General features: G+C 34.1%; 2 protein-coding genes and 1 pseudogene across 2 annotated transcripts; 2 read left to right on the top strand and 1 right to left on the bottom strand.

Moving 5' to 3' along the window:
• The first annotated feature begins 817 nt into the window (after positions 1 to 817).
• Positions 818 to 4,429, top strand: LOC123914019 (FT-interacting protein 3-like). The gene is made up of 2 exons (XM_045964991.1): positions 818 to 1,237; positions 1,763 to 4,429. Exon 2 carries the CDS (start codon positions 1,794 to 1,796, stop codon positions 4,104 to 4,106), a length of 2,313 nt encoding a protein of 770 aa, XP_045820947.1. The 5' UTR covers positions 818 to 1,237; positions 1,763 to 1,793; the 3' UTR covers positions 4,107 to 4,429.
• Positions 4,430 to 7,453: 3,024 nt separating this feature from the next.
• Positions 7,454 to 8,997, top strand: LOC123914018 (isoflavone-7-O-methyltransferase 9-like). The gene is made up of 2 exons (XM_045964990.1): positions 7,454 to 8,314; positions 8,571 to 8,997. Exons 1-2 carry the CDS (start codon positions 7,547 to 7,549, stop codon positions 8,871 to 8,873), a joined length of 1,071 nt encoding a protein of 356 aa, XP_045820946.1. The 5' UTR covers positions 7,454 to 7,546; the 3' UTR covers positions 8,874 to 8,997.
• Positions 8,998 to 10,130: 1,133 nt separating this feature from the next.
• On the bottom strand, positions 10,131 to 10,735 carry LOC123914736 (annotated as a pseudogene).
• Positions 10,736 to 14,842: the final 4,107 nt, after the last annotated feature.

Here is a 14,842-nt window from a genome sequence, read left to right as displayed (position 1 = left end):
CTGTTGGTTTGATGGTATTGGTTTGAGATATGGGAGTGTGCTTCTCAGATTCAATTTTCTCTGATATCAATTTGGATGAGCTAATTTAACTTCTTCAAAAAAAAAATACTACAAACAATGCTGAATCTTTAGCAAGTAAATGAAGTGAGAATTTTTTTTTTTGACCAAATGAGAATGTTACTTATGACTATTTATTGTTGTGTAATATTGTGGATATTGTTTAGGTAGTAGTTGTTTGCTGTTTTTTAACTTTCCTATATTTTTAATTAAATTACAAGTTATTTGTGATGAGAAATATTACTTCAATTGATAAGGAGTTGACACATATCGTGTGAGTTCAACTATCCTCGCCAACATAAAGATTTCGTTGGTGGGTAATTTATAAACACCTTTAAAAACGTTGAACCTTAAGATTTGCTCTGATTCTAGTGTCTCGAAACTCAACTCACCTAAACTTTTATTTATAAAAAAATTTTAATTGTTTGTCAAAAAAAAATTAATTGCAAAATTTAAATTCTGTAAAATTAGTCTAATCCTATTTAGTTTATTTTCCCCCTTCTCACTTGTAGATAAATCAGTCCTCTATAGTTTAACATTTTTGGACATATTAAAGAGATCATTTACTAAACTAATTTTTCTATATACTATATAGTATTAATGTTTGCATCTCATAGAAGAAACCAACATGGTCACACCACACTTCAAGGTTTACTTACTACTTTACACATTTTGATTTTGAAAATATTTGTTCTGAGTGGTTCAACAAACTCCTTCTATGTGAGTGCTTTTATGGTATGAGTAGTTGAAGTTGATGAATGACCATTTCTTTGTTTTACTTAACTTTACTTGCAAGAACTTTGTATATTGTCTAATTACTTTTACTTATGCTTTTTATTTTCATTTTAATTTGATGTGTTAGATCTAATATATTGTATAATATTACAATGTAATGCAAGCTTTAAATTAGTCACACCAATTCTGTTTTGCTTTTCAGTTAGTTTTCCTTTTTTTACCTACTTGTATTTATCTAGAAGAAAAAGTGATGATGCTTATTATGCGCAAAACTTGGTATATGTAAAAGAGTTTACAAAAAGGGTGAAGAATATTCAACTTTTTCTTCTTATTTATGCTATTTTTGTGAAATGTGAAAGGAATGCTTTCATAACAGTAAATGTTCTTCATTGCAGAAGGTTATCAACTTTTCATTTCTGGCTTAGTATCAGTGTATCACTACCAGGTGAGGCTCTATAATCTCTATCTCTTCATTTCACTTTTGATGCTATTTCCATAATTGCATTTAGAAATGTTTAGCTTTAGATTCTTGTTTTTAAGTTGTTTTCTGGTTGTGATTCTTAATATTGGGAAGAATCATAGTGAAATGTGGTTGGTTTGGCCTCAACTGTAGCCGCATAGACATCAAAAAACTTCGATTTTGCGACCTAAATAGTGGCTTCCGACCTTATGTGTGGAGTTGCTTTAGAAAGATTTGATCACAGAAAGAAGAATGAATGATCTGTCCATGATTGCATTGTTTCAATATGACCGATGTGGTCTCAAGTGAGGTCACATAGACATCAAGAACTAACTTTGATGTTGCGGCCTAAATTGTGGTTACCGACCTTTGTTTAAAACCCTATGTAGAGTTTCTTTTAGAAAGATCTGAATCTGATCATAAAAAGAAGAATAATGTTTATAATTGCCATGTTTTGTTCTTTCACATGATTTAACTGTTTATATTTCGAATTTCCAATTTTGGATGTAGGTTAATTCTCAACTTTTGAAAGAGAAGTAAAATGCAGAAGGTACCAAATCCTCGTGAGTTTGCTCTTAAGGAGACCTCACCGAACATTGGTGCAGGGGCAGTCATAAGGGACAAGCTATCCTGCACATATGACCTAGTTGAACAAATGCAATACCTCTACGTTCGTGTTGTCAAAGCCAAGGATTTACCTACAAAAGATGTCACTGGTAGTCTTGATCCCTATGTTGAAGTGAAGCTTGGAAACTACAAGGGATTGACAAAACATTTTGAGAAAAAGTCTAATCCTCAGTGGAATCAGATATTTGCGTTCTCCAAAGATCGAATCCAAGCTTCAGTTTTGGAGGTGATTGTCAAAGATAAGGATGTTATAGCAGATGACTTTGTAGGTAGGGTATGGTTTGATCTGAATGATATACCGAAACGCATACCTCCAGATAGCCCTTTGGCTCCACAATGGTATAGGCTTGAAGATCGCAAAGGCGAAAAAGCAAAGGGAGAGTTAATGCTTGCAGTTTGGATGGGAACTCAAGCAGATGAGGCATTTTCTGATTCTTGGCATTCTGATGCTGCACTGGTTGGATCGGAAGCAGTTGCAAACATAAGATCAAAAGTTTACTTGTCTCCTAAGCTTTGGTATGTTAGGGTCAATGTAATCGAAGCACAGGATTTGGTTCCAACTGATAAAAGCCGGTATCCTGAAGTTTTTGTGAAGGTTGCTCTAGGGAATCAGTTTTCAAGAACTAGAATGTCTCAAATTAAGACCATAAATCCTATATGGAATGAGGATTTGATGTTTGTCGCAGCTGAGCCATTCGAGGAACCCTTAGTTTTAACTGTGGAAGACAGGGTTGCACCCAACAAAGATGAAACTCTAGGAAAATGTATGATTCCTTTGCATACGGTACAAAGGAGGTTAGACCATAAGCCGGTTAACACTCGGTGGCATAATCTTGAGAAGCATTTGGTTGTTGAAGGGGAAAAGAAGGACACCAAATTTGCAAGCCGGATACATTTAAGGGTATGTTTGGATGGAGGATACCATGTTTTGGATGAATCAACTCATCATAGTAGTGATCTTAGGCCAACGGCGAAGCAACTATGGAAGTCGGCTATCGGTATTCTAGAAGTTGGGATTATAAGTGCACAAGGGTTGATGCCGATGAAAACTAGAGATGGTAGAGGAACCACAGATGCTTATTGCGTAGCGAAATTCGGACAGAAGTGGATCCGTACTAGGACAATCGTCGATAGCTTTAGTCCAAAATGGAATGAGCAATACACTTGGGAAGTATTTGATCCATCTACTGTTATCACTATAGGTGTCTTCGATAACAATCATTTACAAGGAGGTGACAAATCAAAGGATTCTCGGATAGGAAAGGTAAGAATTAGGTTATCGACTCTTGAAACCGATAGAGTTTACACACATTCATATCCCCTTTTAGTACTTAATCCATCAGGTGTGAAGAAAACAGGTGAAGTTCAATTGGCTGTTAGGTTCACAAACTCATCTTACATCAACATGTTGTATATGTATTCCACACCATTGTTACCGAAAATGCACTACATTCATCCCTTATCGGTGATTCATCTCGACCATCTGAGGCATCAAGCGACACAAATTGTGTCGATGAGGATGAGCCGAGCTGAGCCACCGTTAAGGAAAGAGGTTGTAGAATACATGCTTGATGTGGATTCACATATGTGGAGTATGAGAAGAAGCAAAGCTAATTTCTTCAGAATAATGAAAGTTTTTGAGGGTTTGATAGCTTTCGAGAAATGGTTTGATCAAATTTGCAACTGGAAAAACCCGATCACATCGATACTAATTCATATACTCTTCATAATATTAGTTCTTTACCCTGAACTAATACTTCCAACAATTTTCTTATACATGTTCATGATTGGAATTTGGAACTTTAGATGGAGGCCAAGACACCCTCCACATATGGACACTAGACTATCTCACGCCGACGCAGCATTTCCCGATGAATTAGACGAAGAGTTTGATTCATTTCCTACTTCACGGTCATCGGATATCGTTAAGATGAGATACGATCGTTTAAGAAGCATCGGAGGAAAAGTTCAAAGTTTTGTAGGTGATCTTGCAACTCAAGGAGAAAGGTTTCAAAGTCTTTTAAGTTGGAGAGATCCAAGAGCTACAACACTTTTTGTAACATTTTGTTTCGTTGCTGCTATTGTTCTTTATGTTACTCCTTTTCAAGTTGTGTTGCTAATCACTGGCTTCTATGTTTTGAGACATCCTAGATTTAGACATAAACTTCCATCAGTTCCTCTCAATTTCTTTAGGAGATTGCCTGCTAGATCAGACAGCATGATATAATCATCATTCATAATACTTATTAGACAATTATGTGCATGTGAATTGGGAATGTTCATGCTGTTACAATTATATTATTATTAGTGTTGATTTTTCATTTGTTTTCAACTACCATAATACTTGCCGCGATATTTTTTTTAACATAAGGCGAGTATTGTATAGTATGAAATTAGTTCCATTATAAAATTATTCATTATTGCAAATATTGCTGTCAGGTGTATGATAACTATAAATATAGTAAGGTAAGATTACTTGTGATAGTATGTTCGAAAATTGTTTTCCTATCATTATGAAACAGATGGAGTAGTAATATGAGTTCCTACCGACTTGCAGTTATTTTAGACATCGTTGATAATATATATCTTGTATATTCTTTTTTTGTCAAGTAGTCTAGTGACTAGACTCACACATTTAAATGTGGAGAAATGTGGAATCCGGGGTTCGAACCCCAACCACTCCAATAATGTCCCTAGTAGCTACCATTTGAGCTACACTTATGGGACATATATCTTGTATTTTTTATTGCATGTTCATTTGAATTATAAATATTACTATATATTAAAGTTGATAAATTTGATGAATAAATATTTTTGTTTATAATTAAAAAATTGATATATTAGTTACTTAAATTTTTCATCAGGAACAACTTATTTTTCATGTATAATAGTTATTTAAATTTTTCATCATAAAAAATTATTAAAAAAAAAGTAGGCACGTGTATTAGTATATATGAGTAGAAATATAGGCCCACATAAAAATTATAAAAAAGAAAGCACACGTATTTATACATGAGGAGAAAATAGGTCACATAGCAATTTGGTCCACACATAAATCATAAAAAAAAAAATAAGCACACCTATTATCATATGATTAAAATATAGATTATTGTTGAAATTATAGGAAAAATAGACAAGGATATTAGTATATGAGTATAAATATAGGTCCCTGTTGAAATTATATAAAATAGACACTTGTATTAATTAATAGGGTCATGTTAACTTGTGCCCTAAGGGCACATGTTAAGCTACCTAAAAATAGAAATATATAGCATTTAATGATACAAAGAATTTAATGCTTAGAGAATTGAATACAATACAAGTTCAATAAATATTTTCCACATTTATCTTCTTAACATGTGCCTTAAGGGCACAAGTTAACATTCTCCTAATTAATATAAGAGTAAAAATATAGGTTCCCCTAGAATTAATAAAAAAAAAGTAGGCATATATTGGAAAATTAAAAGACACAAAATAATAATTTTTGCTTATGTGTCAATTTATAGGATGGCTAAAATGGATTTTTGTATAGTATATTCTTTTAATAGATTTACATGATTAATATAGTTAGTATTCCATCCGTTCCAAAATAAGTGTCACAATTTGATCATATAGACCGTTAAGATAGCCTACCTATAAGGTGGTTTACTATGTAAATTTCCAATATATATATATATATATATATATATATATATATATATATATATATATATATATATATATATATATAGTTATTCTTGACAAAGTTATGGGAAATTATTGTCCGGCCACCGTGGACCACCGCGCCGGTGTCAAATGTCCGGCATTGACCGGTCATTGACCAGCACCATCACTACTGAATTTATTATTTTAAAAATAAATAAATTGGGCTTACCATTTGAGCATAGTCTTTGGGTTGATTTTAAAAATTGAAAATTGAGAGAAGCAAAACACCTTTTAACTAGTTTCAGTTTTTTAGTTTTTAAAACAACAAAATTAGAAATAGTTTTTAAAACAATTTTCAAAAATAGTACTACCTCCGTCCCAAAACAAATGTCCTATTTTTACTTAGAGTACTATTCATATACCTAATTTGACCTTACTTTTCTACTAATATATACATGTAAATATTAGCATATTAGATGTTGTTTGATTTGTCTAGATGAGTATTTTCAAAATATTCAATTTTTATAATTTTAATTTTAATAATAAATAATTAAAGATATTAACGATCAAATTGTACATTGGCAAACGTAATGGTGGTCAAACAGATCATTTATTTTGAGAGAGAGTACTTCGAAACATGTTTTTTCTTTTTTAGTTTTTAAAAACTAAAATAAAAAATTTGGGAAGCGTTTGAAATAAGCCCTTACACAGAGTTGATTCTTGGGGTATGTATAACTTGAGTTTTCAAAACAAGAAGTGTGAATTTCTTTATTATTCATGCGGCAAGTGGCAAAGTTCACGTGAATGTGCTTTGTTCAAAGAAACATAGAGCTTGAGAAACCACGACTTGGTTTACTCTTTTTTTTTTTTTTTACAATATGAATATAGAATATAGTATATCCGTTATTTTTTTTTTACACAAGTATAATTAATTTAAAAATAAAAGTAGTCAAAATTACTTTATGGTAAAAAATTACTTATGTTTAATTTAAATACATGTGGATGAATTTCATTAGTACCACATCAGCATAGGACATATACCCTAAATTTATGTGAGGGTTAATTAGAAAAAACCATAAATTATGTGTTGATTCGTATCTTCAAAAGCATAATCCATTAATCCCAGCTTAACCAACTGCATGTTATGCTTTCATTTTATTTGAAAAATGGTTAACATAATAATGTAATTAACTAATTATTCGTGTGTCTTATTCTAAAGTCTAGAAAACCAAAGTAATGCATGAATATCCGAGTTTGAAAACTTCATAATCATTAAGCTGAAAATTAATATTATCAAACATGCAAATGGATTATATCTTTTTATTCTATAATGCACTATTTATATGTCTTGTTTTTATCGTACTTTTCTAAAAGTATATAAATGTAAATATTATTATATAAGATCTTGTTTGATTTGTTTCGATTTAATATTTTCAAAATATCAAATTTTTATATTTTTTACTAATAGACAATTTAAAATATTCGTAATCAAAATTATGTATTAACATACATGCAATGATCAATGGGTTATTATATTTTGAGACGAAGAAAGGATTATGTATAAGTGATAAATAAATAATTATTATTCATTTCATTATTTTTATATTTATATATAAGTTTTAGTAGTATATGGTTGTGCATCACATTCACACATGCCAGTATAATAAAAAATTCACATTGTCCTATCCTAAACTCCTAATCCACACAACACATTTCCCCGTTGACTTGGGTTGAATTCAACAAGGAGCAGCTGCAACGTAACCATTACACGTTTTAGAGACACATTTTATGTATGTATTTAGAGTTTTAGTATTTGTTTATAAAAGTAGAATCAAACAGTGGCTGTGGTATGTGAAACTGAATAAACAATTTGTGATGTGTTACATTGCACCGATGAGTTAGTATATAAATAGCAGAGCACTCTTCTTTAGTTCATTCATTCATTCATAACAGAGCACAAACATTAAATTAAACAACACAAATCATCATATCTTCAGTTTCATTATAATTAATTCCAATCAAATGGCTTCTAAAAATGGCTTATACAAAGCAAGTGAACTTTTCCAAGCTCAAGCACACTTGTACAAAATCATGTATAGCTTCCTCAATCCCATGTCTGTCAAATGGGCCATTGACCTTCAAATACCAGACATCATCCACAATCATCCCCAACCCATTACTCTTTCCGAGCTTGTTTCAGCTCTTAAAGTTCCACAATCCAAACAAACATGTGTCCAACGACTCATGCGATTATTAGCACACATTGATTTCTTTGCAATTGTCAAATTTCAAGACAACCAAGAAAGATATGCTCTTACTCCAACATCACAACTTCTTGTCTCTGGCACTGATCATTGTTTATCTTCCATGGTTCGGTTACTAAACACTCCCATTCTCGTTGATTCGTACAATCATTTGGCGAAATGGACTTCTGGGGAGGATCTCACAGTTGTTGAGACTGCTTTAGGCCCTGAAAGTTATTGGGATTTCATTCATCAAAATTCTGCATACTTGAATACTTTTAATGAGGCTATGGAAAGTGATTCTCATGTTGTGAGGTTGGCTTTGAGAGATTGTAGGTCTGTTTTTGAAGGAATTGGTTCGTTGGTCGATGTTGGTGGTGGAACTGGAAACACAGCTAAAATTATATGTGAGGCGTTTCCAGAGCTCAAGTACATTGTGTTGGACCTTCCACAGGTTGTTTCTGGTTTAGCAGGAAGCAATAACTTGAGTTTTGTTGGTGGAAACATGTTTAAATCTATCCCGCAAGCTGATGCCGTTATGCTCAAGGTATATCATTCAACAAGAATTATGCTGACGCCCTTTTCTTGTCTTAATTATATGTTATATTCTAAGTAGTTCAATCGTTTTTCTCAAATTATTATCAATAATGTTGATTTATTAGTGTCGTGTTCGGTGTCTGCATCCTAGTACTTGTTTTGAAACGTCTCAAACATAGGTTCAACTCTTCATTAATGTGGTATAAATATCATTAGCAAAAGTTATTGGCAGTTTCTAATTACTATATGGATTACTATTTTTGCAGTGGGTTTTACACAATTGGAGTGATGATGATTGCATAAAGATACTCAAAAATTGCAAGAATTCAATATCAAGAAAAGGGAAAGGAGGTAAAGTGATCATCATAGATGTAGTAATAAATGAAAAAGAAGATGAGCCTGAAATGACAGAAGTAAAGCTTTTACTTGATGTGACTATGATGACCAGTCTCAATGGAAAAGAGAGAAATGAAAAGGAATGGAAGCAACTTTTCTTACAAGCTGGCTTCAAATCTTACAAGATATTCCCCACATTTGGTTTTAGATCTCTAATTGAGCTTTATCCTTAATCCATGTTGTAACTTTGCTGTTTTATATTAATATATATTGTACTAAAGTAGCCACTCATATTTAATTCATGTGATATAAATGTGGCTACTAACTAATGGAATGAGAAACAATGTGTTACATTAATTTCTAAGGTTAAAATTGTTAAGAATATATTGATGATTAGCCAAAAGCTCTCAATAGTTTGTTAAGAATACATTAGTTTGTTAGTAGTTGGTTAGTTGGTTAATCCCTAAATTTCTCTATATAAGAGCCACTATTAATCCAAAATTCACTATCAATTATCAAAATGAAATCTTAAAATTTTATTCTCTCTCGCTCTTATCGTGAATCTTCTCTTTTTTTATCAACAACTTCAAAATCTTAACATGGTATCATCGCCTCGGTTTCAATCTCCAGTAACACATTCTGCTTCCGCCACCGTACCGGTACCGGAGAAGGAACAGCGATACATTGATTAGTTTCCGCTGATGAATGTGAAGATGCAACTTCTGTTGATGTTACTATTTCAGGTTCTGCCACCATTTTTCAAGTTCAAGATTCTGATTTTGCAACCATGGAGGAAAGGAATTCTAAATTCGTTTTCGGCAGTTTCAGTCAAGATTCAGAATCTGAAATGGTGCAGATGATTCCTATTGAGACAATCAAGCCTTCCTATTGAAGGAAGACAGTTCTGCTATTATGCTCTCTATTTTGTCATTTTTGGATTCAATTTCAATCTTTCCCTTCCATCCCGGCGGAACTTTCCTATGTCAAATTGGTATTCTGGTATTTAGTGAGTTTCAAATAAATCATTGGTCACTAAAGGTTTCAGTTCAATAAATTGGCGTTGAAAATAGCATGTTCCTGTCATGTTGTATGAAGTTCAAATAATCGGCGTTGAAAATCTGCAAGGTGCTTTATTTGAACTTGCAGATTATCTCTTTAGTGAGGTGCTAAGTTCAAAGGAAGCCCTTGCAGATTATCTCTCAAGCTTTCTAAGCTCTTATATTGAATCTTCTCTTTTTTATCAACAACTTCAAAATCTTAAAAAAAATGCAAATAGTTTTGTAGTGCCATCACAAGTTATAGTCTTTGATGTAACAATTTGGTATATGGTAAAACTTGTTTTATTCAATAAAGTTGAACAGAATTTCATGAAGTATCAGCATGATAACCAAATATTGAAATTCTATTCATATATAATTGTTACAAACTTGAGAATTCATTTCATAAATATAAATAATATAAAGAAGGAACTATATATAAACTATAAAGTGTTAATTTGTTGAAAGTGGAAAGCCAATTCCATGTCTTTGAGTAGGAATAGCAACAAACAGCATGCTACACAAAACACCAATTCCAACTGGCAATGCAGTAAGGATTTCATGAATCTCATGTGAAGGTGAAGGAAATAAGCACTTCACTACATTATGATCAAACAATGCAATTGCAGAAAACACCAAGATTGACATAATTGCATGCATGAAATCAATGAACCTTAGTTGATATTTTTCATCAAGTTCATGTGGAAGTTTTGTTGATCCATCAATTATCCATAAGCCTTTAAATGTGGAAAAACCATAATATATGTGACCTTTCTTGTCTCTGAAGCTATCAGTGAAGCATAGTAGAAAGCATGAGGCACCACAAAGTGATAAAGTGATTAACTTGGTAACTGAATCATCACATTTACCTTGGTTTGTGAATATTGGTGATAGAAATTGGAAAGATAGGACAGTGCCTGTTGGTAAAAGATTGGCTAAATGTGCTGTGCTTTTACATGTTTGGTTGATATATGAATAAGGTTCTTTTGTGGTTCTATAACATCCATGTTGTGAAGAAGTGGTAGCTTTTGTTCATCATATGATACTTTAATATTCATGGCTTAAATTTCAGATGCCTAATTATCTGTTTTGCTTTGATCAGCTTTTGTTTTGATGCATAGGTTTGTTAAAAAGACATCTGTTATGTGTGAAATTCTGGTATGACTAGAATGATGTTACCGAAGATGTCCCAACAACTACTTTATGAATAATGTTGTTTCTATTGTTGGCACATCTTATAACATATAAAAACTGACAGAAAATAAATAAATGACACAAGTAATTGTTAACCCAGTTCAGCCAACTTGCCTACTCTGGGGGATACCAATCCAGGAAGGAAATCCACTAATAGCTCTAGTTACTAAGACCTCCAGCAAACCCTAGGATTTACGCCTTAAACTAAGACCTCCAGCAAACCCTTGGTTTACGCCTTATAACCTCGACACTACTCATGCAACTTCTGCCTAGGAACTCCTAGACATGAGATCCCATCTCACTTCCACTCACACAACACAACCTGTGTTGATTATACAATGTTAAGAATGATGTGGCGACAACTTGCCAAGACAACACTTCACTTTTGCTTAAAAGCTTCAAGTGAATCACACACGGTAAACTCCGTACTTCAAAGCTTAGGAGTCACCTTAAAATAATAAACTTACTTCTTAACTCGTGTTATAGAATCCACAAGCAAGAATTACAATCAAACAATAAAAGACTCAACAAAGACTCAATATGTGAACTAATATTTTTCAATAAGATCCATAGTCTTGAGCTTGGTCTTCGTATATATAATGATCTAGCACGCTCCTCTTTCTTCAGAATCAATAGGACGCTCCTTGTCAATCATAAAAGGTGATCTGATACTTTTTCAATCTTCATTAAGGATATATCAAGACTTTCCAAAAGTGTTTAAAGGACTTTATATGATAGGATAAGTCATCCAGCTATTCCATTAAGTTTGTCTTATCCTTAAAGCTCCTGATCAGATCAAATCTCCATTGAGCGTGCTCTTTAAGTGGATTTCCATATATAGCAGATGCTCTCATAAATGCGCGAGATTTCCTTGAATAAATATGATGTTGTAACAAGTTTTCCAACATCTTGTTAGTATATTTGTTTTAGCAAAATTAAGCCAATTCAAATATCCAACAATCTCCCCCTTTGGCAATTTTTGGCTAAAACAATTTCAGGCCATTACCTTGAGAGATATAAAGAGCGCAATCCTTCAAATCACCACGGTCACACAAAAGAAGGAATGTTAGAGCATCATTTAAACAAAATTTCACATAGATGAAAAATATATGCATCAGAGGCAGCAGCAGCGGAGTTATCATCAAATTGCCTCGAGCAAAAATAAAACGTGGTATCAGAGCAAAACATATATCATATGTCATATGTCATCAAAGATGTTGGGACATATGTGAGCACATCTCCTAGCACATGTTCGTCCAACCAGGGCAGTATCCATTCAGCAGCAAACTCCCCCTGACTTCATCAGCTTGTGCATCATCTCAGGGTAAAAATTTTACTCCCCCTGAATACTTGCTTACTGCTACTTAAAAACATGTCATAACAAAAGACACAACAACATGTAGCAGAAACAAACAAACCAAAATACTACTCCCCCTTTTTAGCCACAAAATGTGCCAAAACAGGAAAGTATCCAAAGTGCAGAATTAAAAATACAGACCATGCACTCAGAAGGTGCTAAAATCCAGGGCACAAACAACCCACAAAAACAAATAGCAAAGTTCAGTAAAACATTAAACAGATTACAAAATCATTCATCATCACTACTGTCAGAGGTTTCATCCTCATCTGTAGCAGTAGCATAACCTTCATCCTCATCTGCATTGTTTTGATCACCTGTAGCAGCCACATTTGCACTAGCTTTCACAGGTATTTCATCAGCTTCCAATCCTTCAATCATCTTTAAGAATACATTCTTCCTCTCCTCAAGCTCAGCCTGCTGTTTATCAATGTCCTGACATTGAATTTTCAAAACAGCAATAATCTCCCTTTTGGTCATAACACCAGCTCCAGCAGCAGATGTCCCAACATGATCAGTAACATTGTGATTACCAAAAAGCTTGTGATGGAAAGTAAAACCAGATTCCCTTTTCTTGGGAGTGTCAGTCACAACCTTAATGTCTGGATATTGGGCCAAGATAATTCCACATAGCAAAGATGGAAATGCTATTGGCATCTTCACAGCTGTTGATCTAATATGCTTAATGGTTTGATCAAAAATAAAGGTTCCATAGTCATAGTCAAACTTGGTTCCTACAGCATATATAAATCTGCCCAGGTTGGTTGCAACATTGGTTGCATGCTTGGTTGGTACCCAATTTGTTGACCCTATCCTATTGAGGATGGCATATTTGACATTTAATTTACTCGTGGGAATCAGCTTCTTTGTAGGCCAGACCTTAACCTTACCACCAGTTATCTCAGCACTCACAACATCATTAGCAACCTCTAATTCAGCCTTAGGTTCTATAGATCTTCCTAAGTAATTATTAATCACAACAGGAGAAAAATTGATACATTTACCTCTGACAAAAACTTTGTGGTAGTCCTTGCTCAGTGGATTATCACATTCTTCAGGGATGTTCACAAGAAATTCTTTCACCAGCAGCTCATAGCAGGGACTGAAATCACAGACTGTCTTCATCAGACCAGCTTCTTTGATGTAGTCAAAGATGTCTTGACATTTGAGAGCATCTTTGGTTAATTCCCTTTCAACAGCCAGTCTCCTTTGGTAGATGTAATCCCATCTCAGTGCAAAGGCAGCACGATGGAATGAAATGTTGTCACAGGGGGCTTCTTCAACACCTTGTGGAGCCTTCTTCACAGTAGTCTTCTTAGGGTTGGCAGAGGAGATGTTAACAACATCTTCAGCAACATCATAGTCTGAGTCACTAGATGACTCCTTCTTTCTCTTCAGTGTTTCCTTCTTCTTGCTGGGAGGGGAGAAAACTTTGCTCCAACCTTTTACAGGTCCAACACCTTTTGTTTTTACTCTTGGTGCAGGAGTCTTGCTTGCAGTGGCCACAGCCTTCCCTGTACAGCTTCTCAACCTTTTTGTTATACCACCAGTAGGTTTTACAGCAGTCTTGGTGGTGACATAATCATCAACATCTACTACATCTTTTTCTTTCTCAGCTTCTGCAGGCTTGTCAGTTTCAACCTCTTGCTCATCTGTAGGGATGGACTGGTTACTTTCTTCAGATTGAGTGTCCCCTTCATTATCAGAGGTATCCTCATCAGCAGTTCCAGTTTCCTCATCTGTGGACTCAGATGTTGTGGCAGTTGGCTCAACATCCTTTTCAGCAACAGTTTCCTTCACAGGTTCTTCCTCAGCAGTTCTAGCATCTTCATTCTCATTCAGGGATGTCTCAACATCGTTCATGACAACCTCTTCAGTAACAACAGGGGTAGATTTTTCAGCCATCATATCAGTAATTGTTGGTGATTTCTCAGCAACATTAGCCTCAACCTCTGTAGGATTGTCTTCCATCTCAGTATCAACAGGCACATTATTCAGATCTCTCTTCTCAGCATCAGATCCCAAATTTTCTTGACTAGGGTTACCAGCAGTGGAAATAATTGTTTCAACAACTTCAGACACAGGTTTAGGTTTTTGAGGTTCTACTTCAGTTGCCTTCTCGGATGTGTTAACATTCGAATCAAACACCAAATCAGACATAGACAGAGAAAACTTAGATTTGTAATCCCTTCTTTTCCTTTTAGAACTTCCTTTACTAGATTTATTACTCAAAGGAGAGATAGCATCACTTACTTTGATGATTTCTTCCTTTTTCTCAACAGATTTCTCTTTTCCTTTCTTCTCAGCGGCATTTGTTTGAGCTTTGGGTTTGGTAGCACGAACAGTCGTAACAGGAACGGCGTCCTTAATGATCTTTGAGGAATCGATCTTCGCCTTTGATCGAGTAGAACGGCCAGTCTTTGTAGTTTGTGATGATTCAGACATGTTTGTACGAAGGTTTTTGGGGTTTGAGAAGTTGAATGGATGAAGGTTGTGATGAGAAGCAGTTGAATAGGGTTCACGATCAGAAATTAGGTTTTTAATGATAGTGTATTGATTGCGTGTACAGACACATTTAAGGGAAGTTTGTAATGATTTCCCTAAATTAGCGTGC

The sequence above is a fragment of the Trifolium pratense genome, linkage group LG3, assembly GCF_020283565.1.
Source record: "Trifolium pratense cultivar HEN17-A07 linkage group LG3, ARS_RC_1.1, whole genome shotgun sequence".
NCBI classification, from domain to species: domain Eukaryota; kingdom Viridiplantae; phylum Streptophyta; class Magnoliopsida; order Fabales; family Fabaceae; genus Trifolium; species Trifolium pratense.
This window is presented reverse-complemented; position numbering and strand designations above follow the sequence as displayed.